A 17,750-nucleotide genomic window follows, 5' to 3' on the forward strand; every position below is an offset into this window, starting at 1 on the left:
GATTTAAACATCTTGCCTAGAGCTAGAAATTTAGATCCATTTTCACTCCTTTGGAAGGCTGACAGCCCTTTACCAGGAACATCATTTCATGTTAAGAAAAAATTGCTGTACTTAATGACTTCAGTGCAATTTCCACACTTTGTAAAACAATCCAGCGGGCCAAACTGGACCCTGTGGTGGGCCGGTTCTGGCCCCTGGTCCACATGTTTGATGCTGATATCTTAGACCTCACAGCCAGCTGGTGTTAGACATTCATAAAATATGAATAATTCATTTTCAGTGCTGAATAGCGAGGGCAGCAACACTTAATCATCTGGCCGTATAATACAACTGCCGTGCATGCAGTTTATTTTCACCCCACCATCATGTCTAACTCTGAAAACCCATCAGCTGCTATTGATTTTCACTTAAGCTCATGTGTGTCTTTGTATCTGACACACACAATAAACTGCAGTGAACAGATGAAAGGCCTGCCATGTGTGATGCTGACTGAAGCGATTCACACCACTCAGTCTGTATTTTGCAGGCACGTAGTAAAGCTGACCTGTGTGTGTGTGTTTCTCTGTCTCACACACACACACACAAAGAGAGGGGAGGAGGAAGAGGGCATGTTGGCAAGAAGTCGTCCTAATAACAACTTACATAACAGGAGCCTGTTTCATTACACGGGCAGGTTTTTATGTTTTAGACTTTTTAGACTCCTGGAAGTCATCCGTCTACATTTGGTTAGATTAATGTTGAGAAGACAGAAAAAAATGCTTCTACATCAGCGGCCGGGAGATTTTTCCAGCCAGCAAGGAAATGCTTGAGCATGCTGGAAGGAAACGCTTAATCGCTGTCAAATCCCAGAAGCAGGTAAACTGCTGCTTTAAAAAAATGCTGAACATCAGCATAAAACTGACATTCAAAATAAATAAATAAATAAATAAATCACTTCCACAGCCGCCTTAAAAACTGCAAATTCCCAAATAAAATTTGTGGCCGCATTTTATCATAAACTTTACCAAATGAATGCAGAGTGACTCGCCCTCCTGACTCCTTCCTGGAGTACAATGCTGGGTAAACTTCCCAGCAGCTGTGGCTCCCTGCTGACCTCATTTCCTGCTAAATCAGAAGGTCACTTCCTGAATGTGGGGATGGGGACAGTTGACCGTGATCTGTGTCTCTAGATATTTTATCACATGCACTGCAGCCCTGAACCTTTCTACACATTACCAACAGACTTGTTCTAAGAAATGTATCTGACACCATTTTCACAAGGTTACCAAGAATGGTACATTAATTGAAGAGGCCACGAGTGCTAAAATGGATGTAGAATCTCATCCACTCCATCAGATTTTGCAGAATTACAGTTGATAATTTTTAGAACAGGTTCAGCTCTGATAATTACATCATTCTCACTGGTAATTTTGAAAACACACTCTGGGCTGATGGCTGTTGGTGCCAGTCGGGCTGCTGGGATTTTGACACAGAACCATGTGCAGGGTTTACAGAGACCGGGCCAAAAAAGAGAAAATGCCCAGTGAGCGGCTGCTCTCTGGGAGAAAATGCCTCGTTGATCTCAGAGGTCAGAGAAGAATGGCCGGACTGCTTTGAGCTGATAGGAAGATAACAGTAAACCAAATAACCACTCGTTACAACCGAGGTATGCAGAAGAGCACCTCTGAATGCACAACACATCAAACCTTGAAGCAGAAGGGCTACAGCAGCAGCAGACCACACTGTGTACCACTCCTGTCAGTTAAAAACAGGACCAAGGCTTCAGACAACTGAAGGCTGGAAAAAGGCTGCCTGGTCTGATGAGTTTTGCTTTCCGCTGCGACATTCTGACGGTAGGGTCAGAATGTGGTGTAAACAGCCTGAACACATAGATCCATCCTGCCTTGTATTAATGATTCAGGCTGATGGTGGTATAATAGTGTGGGGGATATTTTCTTGGCCCACTTTGGGCCCCTCAGCACCAACTGAGCATAGTTAAATGCCAGTGCCTATCAGAGTATTGTTGCTGGCCATGTCCATCCCTCTGTGGTCACAGTGCACCCATCTGCTGTTTCCAGAAGGACGTATCACGTCCCAAAGTTCAAATCATCTCAAACTGGTTTCTTCAACAGTGAGTTCACTGTATTCAAATGTCCTCCACATTCACCAGAGCCGTGCAGACAAATAAAACTTGCCTTTACAGTTCCAACACTATGAATTGGGCTGGAACAAACTGCTGTGCTGTAGTTGGGTTCCTATTTTAAGTTCAGCTCCTATCTGAAGTCTTTCCAAATGTCCAAACAACCCAAATTATGTTCTTTGCAAACAGAAACCTTTCTTTATACTCTGTAAGGACGTATTCCACTCCCTTCAATATCAGCTTCATTTTTTTGTTGTGCTCTATCTTAGAAAGCTTGTTAGCTTGCAGGTGCTGTGGAGGTGTGCCTGGAGGTGCACATCGCTGTGCAGACCACAGTCGCAACTACAGTTTGCGAGCAGCTGTATTTTGACACCTTGCCCAGGGTTTAAGGGGTTACCCTGTAAACTCCCTAGCACCACCTTAATGCGACGGTGTGATTTTTCATTGATCTGATGTGAGAATAGCTGGTATTAGTCCGATGAGCAGTTGTCACGTGTCCCTCCTCCTGCACGCTCCACCCAGGCAGCTCCCTTGGCTAAACCTCATGGAGCATTTCTGAAGCAGACCATCTCCCCTGTGGTGCACACAGTATAAGAAAGTGCAGCCTCAGACAATGTCCCGACCCGAGTCTTTATGTCTGAAAACAGCATCTGAACTCCACAAAACTGCAGCTTAATGACAGGCCGAAAGGACTGAATCGTTCTCGTCATTCCTCAAACCCTGACCTGGATCACTAAAAAAGATGCATGAAGGAAACATGTGTGCTGTGATCCTCCCGCACACACACTCCTCCAAGGCTCCAGGGGCCTCAAAGCTGACCTTTTCGGACAGACTCTAATGCAGATAACCTTACATTAACTGACAGGCAATCAATCGAGCAGCTGTGTGTGTGTGTGTGTGTACAGTGTGAGTGTGTTTTACCTTGGCGAGCAACATCTGTTGCTGAGCCTCTATTTGTTGCTGTTGTCTTGTGGCCATTTCCTGGAGCTCGGAGAGGGTCAGCTCCACACGGGGAACCTACACCAACACACAAGCGTTATACATTAATACAGTATGTACATAGGCAGTGTCTTCCCTCAGTTTCCATCCATTACACGTTGGACTGTCGCTGACGAGATGAAAACCCAAACAGCAACAGCAGATAAAACACAGCTGCACACATATATGACCTCATATTTTAGGTCACAGAGCAGCTTCACTGAGCCTCAGAAATGTTATCAGGCAGGCAGGCTTTGGCCTCGGAAGAGTGACAGAATTATAGTTTTGGATTGAGGGAAAAAAAACTGCCTGACTATTCCCCTTTTCCTTACAGCACACACATATCAACATCTGTGGGGAAGAAGTCTTACCACAAGAATCATTTTCCTTTTGTTTTACGATCAGAGGAGTGTTTTCTTCAGGACAAACATTTCTAGGTACTGTGGTAGAAATGGGTGTGTTTGTGTGTATGGGTGAGGGTGAGGGTGGGGGCAGGAATGCCTTCAGAGGAAGGTTTTATCCCAGCTACATCCTGCTATTGTGTTTCATTCACTTATGAACACACACAGACACACACACTGCACCTGTGCGTTACATTCATTTCCAAAGTCACACAAACTGGATACAACTGTGTCGGTCCTTTAGCCAGTTTATCTGAATGTGGCTCCACGATTACAGTACCCTTCAACAGAGAACAGCATTAAATTTGATTATTTAAATATTTTTAAAAAATTAGACATTCAATTGTGGGGAAAAAAAAGGCACCACCAGTATCTCTACATGGACTGAGTGCCATAAAATGTGTTGACACTACTACAATGGTAGGATGGTCTGGCCTTACAGAGCAGATATTTTACTATCAGTGTGTGAATGACTGATTATGACACAATACATTCAATTACAAATCATTACATTCCACATCTAATTAACAAACCTTGGACAGAGAAATGGAATACTGTTAAACCTCAGACAACCCCAATCCAGAGTGACACCAATCTATGAATGCCTCCCCGAGTGAAATAAAACTCGCCTTCACAGCACCCATCACTCTCATTTGAGCTGGAACAAACTCAGCCTATTGTGCTGTAATTGTCAAGTTCTTCAATCTGAAACCTTTCCAAATTATGTTCTTCAAAAACACAAACTGTCTCAGGGAAACTGGATACACGGGCCGTTCTTAATACTCGTACTCTACCCAGTGTCTCAAATCGGTTGAAATTGCCTCCCTTCAACATCTATTTTACGAGTCATTGTGTGACTAATGATTGTAATTGTTTCCTATTTTTAACCACGAACAGATGAGTCTGTGTCACTTGGCAAGAATACATTGATTATTTTTAAAAAGGTAAATCATACTATAAACTTTTTTTTTTTAACTGCGAACACTTTTAGAATCAGAGAAGCGTCCACCTGAGATTCATACACAAACCGAATCAACTGCTTGTTTCTCAGTTAGCTTAGTTAGCATTGCATTACATGACCAAGATCTATTTAGTTCCTTGGTTAGCCAGCATCTGTGCCCTGTGTATTAATTATAAGGCACACAGATCTACTGAGGCCAAGTCTGAGCATCTAAACACAATCAGTAGGGGCCTAAGATGAAACCCTGAGGAGCGCCAGAGTTAACATGTGGGTGGACAATGTCAAAAGCATGAAAAATGAGATACATTTAGTGCTTTTTTCAAATATACATACTAAATTTGAGATGGTTATTGGTGTTAAATTATATACTCATAAACAGTTAATAAGAAATAGAAGAGTAAAGCCTATGCAGAAGGGCCTTAAACCTGCAGGTGCTCAGGGTTCCTTTGTGGGAAGACTGACCCTGGGATCTCCTGAGCTGTAGTGAACCCTTTCCAGATGAGTTTATGGGCTCAATCACTAGTTTCAAGTCTAATTTAATAAAACACAAAAGTTCAGTTTGTGAATTATGGTCCTCATTAGTGTCCAGAAGGATGATAAAGCAGAGGGCAGGTAGACCTCGAGCCTGCAATGTGCCTCGGTTTCATGGTCACATGACCTCACTTAAGTCATCTGATTGGTGAGGGACAAAAACGCTCAGCTCGAGGTTTCAGAAACCACCAGTCACACTGCTGCTGGGTGACATCACATCTTTTATACACAGTCTACAAGTCAGTAACATAAGTTTTAAAGGGGCAGTTCATCTACATTATGTAGACTAAAATCATTTTTACTCATGCAAGTTCTGAGATCATTGCAGGTTTTTGCCAGATGTCTCTTTAAAAATAAAATAACAGAAAAAACGTTTGAAAAATCTTCAGTCAGTCTCTTTATCTGAACACTGTGCAGTTCTGTGCTCTGTGAGAGCTACATCTGTGGAGAGTTCTTACCGGGTTTTAACAGGTCTTGGATTAAGGACTGAGTGGCATAAACATAATTTTATCTTTAATCAAATTTCAGTTTTAGTGATGACAGAAATAGTTAACAAAGTTTTAATTATGGTAGCAGAGGACTGAGGCCGCTGTCAATTTTGTTAAATGCCTGAAAAAGTATTCATATCTCAGCGGAGACTTTAGCGCCATGACTCAGGGAGGCGCTGATGAAAAACTCCATTACCCTGAACAGCGCCCTTGGGTTATGGCACAAGATATGAAATCAGCGAAATAAATTAAAATCACTGGCCGTTTAACTACTCAGGGTGGAAGCTCTCACTCTGGCAGCAGTAGCACTTTGCTAAATATCATTATTAGTGATTAATGACCTTGTCAGCCACGCTGTGCTATAGACAACATCAGTTTCTCCAGGCTGACTTACATAAGTCTACATAAAACATAATGCACACATATTCTGGCATAATACATCATGTTTTAGACAGTGACATTATGCACATTACACAGGTTTTCCCATCAGTGGTGTCACATATCATTAGCTAACTGCTGACCTTTGGGATCCTGCAGATCCTCATTTTGATGTGCATTATGAAGAGTCTGCAGATACAAACTGATCTCCTGCTGCTATACTCAGAGCCTGTGCTGTCATCATAAAGGAGACAGTGCTGTGTTACTGAGATATGAGAAAACAATGAGTTTTGACTGCTGCTGTAAATTGATACATTATTAATTCCGGAGCCAATCTATTCAGTTTTATTTATATAGCACCAAATGACTGTTAATCAAATCAATGTTAAGATTTCTCATATTTTTAAGCACTTTCAGTCTGATATCATCCTTTTTAGATGGATACAGTTTATAGCTGGAACTACAAGCTGAGGGTATTCAAGCAGCAAGAATTACAGGAGTTTTTATGATTACATAATCATGCAAACTGTTTGCCTGAGCCCGATATTCTCACCTCCCCACTGACCAGGTGGCCTGTACTCAAAACTGTGCTTCCATCTTTTTCTGTCCACATTTTAATCCACTGTTCTTTTCTGTGTTTTTCCTCTCCCTCGTAGTGCAGGCTCCGTCTCTTTCTAGCAGATCGCAGTGAAATTTGTGGTTTTCTGCATTTTTTTTGGTTTAATTTGGGCCATTTTTGGAAGCGGTGACATGCTGGCCTTTCACACTCCTTATTCATTTATGAATTAGTTAACACTGATTTTCAGTTAAGCTTCAAGAAGGCAGTTGTTGTTGCAGAAGCATTGGGAGCTCCAACAAGTGTGCCAGAGTTTAACTGAAGCAACAGCAGGCAAGATAACTGCTGGTGACGCCATGTGGGCGGAGCCCGAGATGAACTTCTCTCACCTTCCAGGTGAGCGACTAAAGCACCTACCAACGAGAGCGCCAGACACCACTGATGGTCATATGACCTGGTAGTAAATATATTAGTGGGTTACGTTGGTCAGCTCCAAAGCGATGCACGATGAGCGACTTACTTCCAGTGTGGATGCAGCCAGTCAGTTACCTGGATGATCACCTGACACATATTGAGCCCACTAAAATTGTTTTCCAGCATACTTAAGCATGCTTCATGCATCACTTCTAAAAACAATCCCACTACAACCAGCAGGAAGGATCTTTCGGAGCAGGTATGAGGAGGAGGTTAGCTGGATATTCTGCTCATTTTTCTGCAGTGTCTGATTTGTCATCTTTTTCTGCGTCTGCTCTCAATCACAGCAGAGAGCTGAATGCTGCTATTTTAACTTTAAGCAAGAAAAGATATGTGTAACTGTTTTGTTTCTTTTGTTTTATCTGTGTTTGCTCAGGACTACATGTGCGCGTCATTTGAAGTTGTGCTAAAGACAGACCCTGCAATGCATCAGCAGTTCTCACATTTTTGGAGCTATCGCAAATATGTTCCAGAAGCATCTATAAAAAGCTGCAAAGATCTGAAAATAATTAGTTTCTGAAAAGCCAACATGATACGTATTGCACTGTAAACACCCTGCGCGGTTTTGCTGACTTCCTCAGTTTAAAAACCTCCATCTGCAAGATCGTCATTGGTCAGGCTGAGGATCACTTGTCAGTCACAGCAGTGTGTGGGACTGTTTTCCTGGGATTTCCTGCCAGCGAAAAAGCTTTCTGCTGATTCAAATGAGAGCATGCATTCCAGCTACAGGAAAGTTAACAGTTCACCTGACACTCAACCACAGCGTCCTGCTGCTCGTGCTGTTAACACACTGTAATACATCCTGCAGACTGCGCTGCTGCGAGCCCCCCCACCGGCATTAACATGCAGTTTCTACCAGCATCCCGCTGTGCTGTATTTACCTGCAGGCTGTCCCATGTGATCCTGCAGGAGCGGACTTTAATTTTGCTGCATTGTCCTTCGACAGTAAATTCCTGCACCAAATCCACCTCATTCCACTCCATCCTTTCAGCGCCTCACACACACGCCGGACCTTAATGGTTTCAGATAGAAAAGCGCTGCCGGGGGCTCGAACGAGAACCGTTTAAAGAGGAGGAAATGAGAGCGATCCTTATCACAACTTTCCTTCTCGTCCGCCTGGTGATGCGCTGAGATTTACGACACTCCCTCTCCTCCTGTCGCTCGGTCCGCACTCCCTCCTCCTCCTTTCTCTCTCTCATAAAAACTCTCGATTATTAGTGTGCTCTCATGTGACGTTTAACAGAGAGTAAATCCCACTGATGTGGCACTGCTTTCAACTACCACAGCAAATATGAAAACATACAAACTGGTACAAAAAGAGAGAAAGATAAATCAGTACCTTTTCCCATTGTGTTACCTTTCTATATCACCCTCTTTTTTCTGATACTGTTCTCAGTTTTTACCTCCTCCAGTCTCTTTAACCTCCACCTTTCTCTTCATCTATTTATCCTCACCACTCCTTCACTTCTCCCCCTCCTTATTAAGGCCCATCTTTGTCCATATCTGCATCTTTCATCTCTCTCTTTCTCTCAGTCCTTGTCATCTCTCTGCTGCTGGCTTTTTGCTGCAGCGACATCTCTCTCTCTCTCCCCTCTCACACCTCCCTTTTTTCTTTCTCCTACTTTCTCTCAGAAGGAAAATCACTGCACCACAGCCTGATGGGGCACTAGCTGCTCTCATCAACCTCTGCCTCATGCTCCAGATGTGTTTTATAAGGAGGATGAAGATGATTAATGGCTGTGGTAGTACGCGTGACACACACAAGCGCGCTCCACAGTTAACAGCTGACTGCTGCTGCGTCATATTTTCGTCCTCTCTTTCTCCGTCTTGCTGTCTGCAACACACACATAGTGACATGTGACTTAAATGCTGCATCACACGTTTTCACTTTTCACACATCAGATATCTTTTTTGTCATTCCTCCTGTTCTGGTTGCAGAGCTCTGCGGGTGTGAGTGGGCCATGTGTATTTGCTGGACAATGCAGACTATACACAACTAATAAGATCAATTTTAATGAGTTTTACTTTAGGATGTGAATGCTGTTTCTTTATAATGGATGTCTCATGAAACAGCATCAAAGACATCAAAACTCTTGTTAGGGGAAATTAGAGCCAGCATCTATTTTGCCAATAAAATCGCTCTCGTTCTCCGTGGTGACATTTAATCTTTTAGGTGTGATGACTTTGCACAATTCTCAACAGAAAGCACAGATAATGTTACTTTTAACTGTTTAATCATCACAAATCTGGATTTTCTTTTGCAAACTTAACTAAAAACATGTCCTCTTATTAGCCGAAGTAACAGAAGAGATGATCAAAGTCAACTGAAAGCTCTCTGGGTGAAAACTGATCATTTAGGAGTCTTTTTGTAAATACTTGGAAATAAAGTAAATACAAGGAAATGGAAATCCTGACCCCAGTGTCTGCAGCCTGCAATGGAAACACCAAAGAACTGGCTGTTACCCCAGAGGCTGAGTCAGCAGATGGGCAGTGGGTTACCAAAATGCCATCAATGAGTCCAGCCTGCGGCAACTTAAAGAAGACGACAGCTTTCACAGGACGCTGATTTCAGTTGGGTAAGTTTAAGGAAAATAACAGGAGGTTAAGTGTATTACTATTACTATTGATAAAGCTAAACATTAAATAAATTCAAAATCTTTTTGTTGCAGCATTGCTGCTTTTTATGTCTTTTATAGTGTGTATACACAATGCTTTTTGAAGGCGAATGATCTCTGCATGAGGTTTGCGTCGCCCGTTTATCTGTTTTACTGCTGCTTGGGTGTGTGTGTGTGTGTGTGTGTGTGTGTGTGTGTGTGTGTGTGTGTGTGTGTGTGTGTGTGTGTGTGTGTGTGTGTGTGTGTGCAGAGTGTTTGCAGAGGAGTCAATGTCCTGCATGCAAACTACAGGTGACTGCAGCAACCTGCTAGTGACCAAAGCAATCACAAGGAGACTTGAAATGTTGAGCTGAAAGCAAACATTTCAGTAAATGGTAAAAAAGTGTAACGAACACTTCAATAATGATCTTCAATACTTTTGAAATACAATGTTCTGGATACTACATAAGGATTTTTACATGCTATAAGATCCATATGTTGAAGCTGCTTTTGGATGGAGGTGAGCCGGTGCTTTATTTGACTGCAGGATCCATGTTTTGGCCGTAGAAAGTCTTTCCCACCAACACTTTGCAGAGCCAGTTCTGTCTCAGTGCCTCTCAGAATCAGCCCACACTTAGGGAATATTGAGAACAAAATATTTACCAGTAGAAGTTTGAGTTAATCAACTTACATTAGATGAAAATCAGGACGGATAATCTGTAGGCTGAATCTGATGAATAGGGTGCAGCTGCTGCTATCATAGCCGTTGACATCAGTGGATCCGACTTTGGGCCCAGCAATTTTGTGGCGTCCTGCTGGAACACAACTTCTTTTTGGTGTGTGTGGAACCATTTCTAGATTGGAAAAGGGCTATTTGTGGCCTGGACACCTAACAGACAGCGGCGCTGCTTCCTCAAGTATAATCCAGGTGGATAACAGCGATCTGAGGGCAACTCTGAAGCTTCTGACGTGCTCATCCATCTTTCCTTCAGTAAAGGGAGTGATCCAGGTTTTCATGTGGCTGCTCACCTGCTGTGCTCAGTTGTCAGTCTCCTGACACACAGTTTTGTTGGGGTTCTTTGAGGCTTGGATGGTAATATTTTGTGTCAGACGATCCCGGGAACGCTGCAGGTTGTTCAGCTGTAAACGACTTTCTGACGGTGCGGGCGTGGCTATAATCTGAAGCACACGGAGATATTTGACCTTCTTAGTGTGTGCGCACTGCCTTTCCCAACAGTTCTCAAAGTTATGCATACAAACACACACACTGATCTGATCACAGGTCTCTCCAGTAATAAAACCCATCCCCTGCCCATCTGCTGTGCACATTCAGTAAAAATATTTCTCTAAATCTACAATAACAGCCTTGAGACATTCCTGAAGCCCCGGCCGGAACAAAGGGGGAAACTGATAACTGAGTTATCAGAGCAGCTTCAGTAACCAACACTCACACAGCAGGGTGGCCTGGTGGAAAGATCTCATCTTTGAGCATCACCAGATAGCTCGTCCATCGTGTGACCAGACTGCGTCCTTGGGCAAAGCAGTTAATGGCATTTCATTTATTAGAAGAGCGCAGAAAAGCTTTATCGCAGCGGCACCTGGTCTCACTCACGCCAGAGGGGGCGATTCAAGTCTGCGGACGTCCCTGACCTAAGATTTTGAAAGCTTTCATCTTAATTTAAATCAACACAACCCTTGACATGCGTGTTTAGTCAAGAGCACACAGACACACCTGACTTCTTAACACATCCCTCAGCAGCGCTCCCACATGCAGCTGGATGGGGTTGAGTTACACACAACAGGATCAGCAAACTGGATTCTGCGCGTTAACTCAAAGTGTGTGACAGTCCTCGTGGTTACTGAAGTCAAGGGTGAAGTTTTAGAACAGGGCGTGCTGGGATGGGAAAACTACTGAGCAACTGAGTTAGATTCTTCTGTAACAAGAAACATATTCAGCTACCAAGAAGCTTTACTAACATAACCATCTTCTAATCGACTAGTCGCTACTCTGTGAACATGAATGGGATCCACAGATTCAGTTTAAAAAAACCCAAAATGCCAAACTTGAACCACTGAAACAGCAGTCCTCAGATCAGCAGGTACAGCCTATAGTTAGGGCTGGATTAGGTGATCTTTAACTATACCTCAGTTATGCTGCTACTTCCCATAAAGCACCCCCACCCCCCAGATGGTCACCTGATGGTTGCCCCTCCCTGAGCCTGGTTCTGTTGGCCGTTCTTCCTCCTGACTTCTTATGACTTAAAGCACTTTGAGATGACTGTTTTGGAACAGGCACCACATAAACACAATGAAGTGAAATATAACAATATAAAGGTTTATGTGTCACTCCTTCAAAGTGCAGCACAGACAGCACAGAAGGCTCCCTGATACAGGTAGTGTTAGCATAAAAAATTTAAATGTCAGCATATAATATCCTGCTGTTAGCCAGCAACATACAGCACTTAGATACAAGCCAAAAGTGTCAGAGGGACTCTGCACACCTGTGACTTTTTTCTCTAAAATAGAAGCATAACAACACGATGCATGTCCCAGCCAGCTCCATCAATCAAAGTTCTTCCCTGCCCCTAAAAAAGAGAAATGCTTCTTTAACCAGCTCGGTTCTGACCAACTCAGTGGATGCTAATAGGTCATCATGTGCTGCCAGCAAACAGACTTTATATTTAAAAACTTCTTGAGTTTACAGTTAAGTCTCCATTAATTACTTTTTTGGACTCATGGCTCCGTAGTGCAGCGGTTTAAGGCTTCGGTCACACAGGCCTACAAACTGGTCGGCGACTCCCGGGAACCAAAGGCTGCTGGGGAAAAATGTGCATTCCCAAACCGGAGGCTGCTGGCCAGGTGGAATCAACCACTGCACCAAAAACCTCCTCGCAACTGCTTTGGTTGCTGGTTGATTGCTACAGTTGCCCATAGTCTGCATGGAAGATGCTGACTTATTTCACTCTGAAGCTAAATGCTAGACTTTTCTTATCTTTCTGATGATTACTACGCTGCTCTTTGAGCTCATGTATTTGTGCTCTTTTGTAGGACAATGACATGTCTGGTCTGCTTTTTAAAGAAAACAGGGGATACTGACTTATCCTGGATTGTTGGAGTCACTAAAGCAGAAGATGAATTACTGTAATTAGTGAATAACAAACCTAAAAACTACTACGCGCTGATCGTCATCCATGATTGTCATCACTGTCATCTTTACATCATTCTGCGGCGAGAAGCAGCATCTGGTGTGCGTTTGTGTGCGTAAGTAAGTGAGTCCTTTTGGATATGATTACACAGCGCCAACAGCTACACCCTGACTTGGAGACATGCTTCCAAAACCCAAAGTGAGGCTGACACATGCACCCACACACAGACACACAGGCAAAATAACACGGTCAAGCAACAAGAAGCCACGCCCTGTTTTCACGAGATGTAACCCACACTGCTCTGATTGTGTGACACGCACACTCAGAGACAGGGCCAACGACTCCACCCCGACACAGAGACAAACTGCTCGTAAAGCTCAGCCGACGTGTCTGAGTGCAAACAGGCTCAGAGAGTCTTTCAGAAGTTTAAGGAGGAAAGAAAGCACGCTGCTGCACATTCACTCGCTCAAAGTCACCTTCAGATTCACTCCTGCATAGTTCAGTTATTCTATTGTTTCAGCTGATGTGAGAAGGTCAAAAAAGTAGAAGGCAAACACACACACACACACACACACACACCACATGAACGTAGCTTCAAGGACACACACGTACAAACACATAAAGGAAAGAGTCCCAAAACTCACCCCCACAGTCTTGTTTCTGCCTCTGATCTTTTTGTTTTAGAGCAAATGTGAACGATGAGGACGAAGAAAGACGAAGACCTTAAAAGTGTGAAGGAGTGTGTGAGGTGAAAGGACGAGGAGAAGAGGGAGGAGGAGCTGTTTGGCTCACTAGCAATCCTCTTAGCCTGGTTATGTCATGGGACCGAGCTAATCCTACCTTCACTGACTGACCCACACACACACACACACACACTGGCTGACCATCCAGCAGACTGACCAACACAAATTCACACACACAGACACACAAACAGACGGTGACTGGCTAACCGAGGCCTAACCCAGATACACAAAGCAAATGTGCAGTTTGGGGTGAAACACAATGGGTAAAAAATAGCTGAAAATAGCTGTTAGTGACAAATTTAAAGCAGCAAACATGAGGTCAGCTGCCCTTTTTACTGTATGACCTCAAGATAACAGGATAAGGCACGCTGGCAAAGCAAAACATGGTTAGCTAAAGGAGTGACTCAGGCTGGTGACAGAAGACTAATTGCCCTTTTTTACTCTTTGTGAATTTATAAACAGCAATTACACAGTAATTACACAACAATTACACAGTGAGCCTCTATGGCGGGTATACTGTGTTTGTGTGCCCGCAGGGTTCTTCCTGGTAGAACAGTCCAATCATCACTGCCGCTAATCCGCCACCTAATCCGCTACACTGCACACACAGACAAATACATACACACAGATGTACACATGCATTGTGCCGTACATGTGGGAACTCCGCCTCACAAAGACACACTCGTACAATTACTTCACAGCGGCTGCAGGGTTGATTTTGTATTCCTGAAATGCTTTTAAGTAATGTTTAAGAGGCGAACACCTTTGTCCTGTTGTTGTTTCTTTCACTTTATTTTTGAAGTCTGCTGAACATCACAACCAAGAGCTGCAAATATATTAAAGCTACATTTTTGGAAGCAGAGGGAAACAGAGGGTATGACCAAATCCAGCCATGAAACTCACTAATTAGCACTTACTGTATCTCACTTGTTCAGTGCATGAAAGACTAAAGTGTGCTGTACAAACAGGCCTGGTTAGATTGCTGGAACCCACTTTGGTTAATCGGCCACATTTATGATCTCAGGCGGGCCAGAGCTGTAAAAAAATAACTGCATAAAAACCTAACTTTGTTTTAGTGAACCATCCTGTTGCAAAACGAGATAAATATCAACAGCATGTCTTATTATATCTGCAGATCACAGTGGATCTACAAAAGCACAAAATCAATTTCAACTTATTAAAAACTGAAGGTATTAAAGAATCAGCTGCAATTTTCACACTCGCAAAGATATCCAGTTGACCTTCTGACCCCCCGGGCTGTATATTTGACACCTCTGTGCTAGAATATTTTACCTGTATATAGAACCAGGCTAGCATTTATCTCCTTTTCCCGTCTTTGCTCTTGGCTCAGTTTGTAGTAGGAAGCAGGAGCCAAATGCAGGACTCAGACAAAACAAAGTAAATGAAAACTAACCTTTAATTAGTGGCCTGACACGGCTGTCTGTTATTCAGAGTAAAAGGTAAACAAGTCATAACCGGCACTGAGCGAGGTGCCTCAGCTTCAGCTGGGTCCTGCAGCTCTTCACTGAGCCGTGATCTTGAACTTTTAGAGCCAACATATGAAATTTTACTGAACTGAACTTAACGTGGAGCATCAGAGAGATGGAGAGAATCCCAGAGTGTGGCGTGTGTGTGTGTGTGTGTGTGTGTGTGTGTGTGTGTGTGTGTGTGTGTGTGTGTGTGTGTGTGTGTGTGTGTGCGCCAACCTTGTCATTAGCGCTCTCTGTTGTTGCCGCTGTGGTCCAGCTCTGCTCCAAAGGCTGCTGACCTCCTGCACATAAATGAACAATGAAAAGAAATGTGAGCAGTGATATTGAAAGAGCACATTAAAACTGGATCTGGGTGCGTTGAGCCCTGTGACCTGGCAGACATGTGACTGACACACATAGAGCCTCGGCCTTAATTACCCACTGAACTGTGTGTGTGCCTTATCACGAGGATAAATGGACAGCATCTGCCTTAGGATGTGAAAATCTGCATTTTCCCTTACACTGCATGTGCAATTTCCCTAATATATAAAAAGAACTTGATACTTTATTCATGCAGTTCTGCATTTCTCTCTGTTTCTAATCTTTAAATTGCGCCATTCATTTTAAATCTACTAAGACGAGACAGGTTCAATCTGGGCTAATCCCAGACAGCTCCAGGTTCCACCTCCAGTCAATAAAGCACTCACAGCAGCACTCCCCATTCAATAAGCAGTTAAAATTTTAGTTCAGCATCAATTGAGAGAATATTCATACACCGTGTACTCCACACGGTGGTTTTCACAGTGGGACATCCATCCATAAATCCATCCATGACACTTATCACAGGGGAAGCAGTCTAAGAAGAGATGCCCAGACCTCCCAGCCACTTCCTCTAATGCTTCTGGTGTGAGGCACTCCGAATCCAGTGATATAAAAATATAATCACTCCAGATTATCCTGGGTCAGCCCCAGGCCCTCGTGCCCAGCTGACATACCCAAACACTTCACCCCGGAGGGTTTCCTGAGGCATCCTACCCTGATGCTGAACCACATGGAGGAGCCTATCCCAGCTGTCATGGGGCAAGAGGCGGGGAACACCCTTTGCAGGTCGCCAGCCAACACAGAAAGACAGGCAACCATTCACACCTACCGGCAATTTCCAATCACTATAACCTAACCCGACTAAGTGCATGTCTTTGAACTGTGGGAGAAAACCAGAGAAAACCCACACAGACATGCAAACTCCACACAGAAAGGCCTATGGTGTGGGATATAACAATAATAAAAAAACAAACAAGAAGGCCAAAAAGCAGGAAATGAAGCCCACGTGGGCCACAGCCATCTTTTGTACTATGGACCACGTTATCTCTAACTAATGACCTCTGCTCCGCTCCAGTAACATCAGTTTGCTCCCCACTAAAGGACCCACAATTTTGGGGTGAAAGAGAGTAATGTAGATTCATCACAGAAGCCTCCATGATGGAAAGTGATGTCCTCCTATAGGAGGTGCAAACTCATCACAGGCACCTTCAATAAGGCACCGAGGGTAGATGAAGTTAAATTGGCCTTGGAGCAGGTAATGCATTAGGGTAATGTGATGCTCTGGTCCTTGGAGAGCAATTGGCTCATTTAAGAAGCTGTTTTATTGTGTTAGGTGCAGAGCCAAACACAAGCTGGCAGCAGAAGTGCGAGGACAGTTTGGCTGCCGCAGGGGGGGCTGCACCAGCAAGCCCATCCCTTACAAACACAGACGCTGTTAGTCTTTCTGCAGCTGCACGTACCAACAATTCAAAACCACATCTGAACTGTAGAAACAAGAAGCCCACAGGGAGAAGCACTCCACTGCAGCAGACCAAATGAGCTGCTAATGTTCCCACAGATCTGCAGGCATATGAACTGTGATGGAAGAGAACAGGGGTCATTTAAATACGTTAAAAACCCAAACAGACACTTTAACAGGCTCAGCCGAGATGACAAAAAGAGCGGTGATTAATTCATTATTCTGAAAAACTAAACAGCTCGCTAACAGATGATAATAATGAGATTCTGATGAATGATAATTATACTTTTAATGACTGAGGGGTAAGACGGGGACCAGCAGGTGGTGAGGCTGTCCTGTCCCTGCAGAGAGCAGCACACACACAGCCATAAAAACACACCAGCACCAGTGCACACTTGGTGCTGAGTGCTTTAGCCAGTAACGCTCATCAAATGTTACACAGTCGCTCATTCATTGATGAAGAAGTTTACCGGGGGAAAACAGGTCATTCAGCCTGCCTGGTTTCTTCATCACATCAAAGAGTTGTTTTGGCAGAATATCGTTTCAGCAGCATTCACACACCCCCCCCCCCCCCCCCCCCCCCGCCATTATGTAACTCTAATCATCTTATCAGGCTAATTACTGACCGAGTCCCTGAACTCACCTCTAAACCTCATACACACCAGGATTGCATTATTCCCACATTCTCTTTAATACCCCCAAATCATTACTTTTTTAAATGTTTCTTGACGGCCAACAGATGAATATTAACTCTTAAGTTTTCACTGAAAGCTTTAATCGATGCACACTCCCCTCCAAAAGTCCTGGAACAGTGAGGAGGCCAGTCCCTTTATTTTTGCTTTATTACAGTACCTGGAAATAAAAGCTGAGAGGTTGATCTTCTGTCTCATATTCATCTTTTAATGTCAAACCCAAATGTTTTCGGTCTACAGCAAAAATAAAGGGATTTGCTTCAGAGTTTTATACGTTTGGAGGGTTGCGTATGTGTATTTGTTTTACTGTACCTTGTGTCCAGGAAGGGCAGTGTCTGAGGTAGAAGCTGACCTCGGGCCTCCTGGCTCCCCACTGCTGAAGGAGCTCCAACAATAACAACTCCTGAGGGAGAACTCGCTCTGAGAACAGACGCAGGGTG

General features: G+C 43.7%; 1 protein-coding gene across 7 annotated transcripts in view; it reads right to left on the reverse strand.

The window, feature by feature from the left end:
• LOC115772186 (apoptosis-stimulating of p53 protein 1-like) overlaps positions 1-17,750 on the reverse strand; it is a 52,813-nt gene that overhangs the window by 15,487 nt on the left and 19,576 nt on the right. For 4 of the 7 annotated variants that reach the window (XM_030718201.1, XM_030718200.1, XM_030718202.1 and 1 more), the window contains exons 3-5: positions 17,623-17,730; positions 15,076-15,140; positions 3,041-3,136 (exon numbers count right to left, since the gene is read on the reverse strand). In XM_030718201.1, coding sequence (XP_030574061.1) covers positions 3,041-3,136; positions 15,076-15,140; positions 17,623-17,730 — 269 coding nt within the window. Of the gene's footprint in view, positions 1-3,040; positions 3,137-7,767; positions 7,986-13,270; positions 13,401-15,075; positions 15,141-17,622; positions 17,731-17,750 lie in introns of those variants that run through there. The other 3 variants (XM_030718206.1, XM_030718205.1, XM_030718204.1) reach the window with 2 other exon arrangements.

Source organism: Archocentrus centrarchus, chromosome 22 (assembly GCF_007364275.1).
Source record: "Archocentrus centrarchus isolate MPI-CPG fArcCen1 chromosome 22, fArcCen1, whole genome shotgun sequence".
In the NCBI taxonomy this organism is placed as follows: Eukaryota; Metazoa; Chordata; class Actinopteri; order Cichliformes; family Cichlidae; genus Archocentrus; species Archocentrus centrarchus.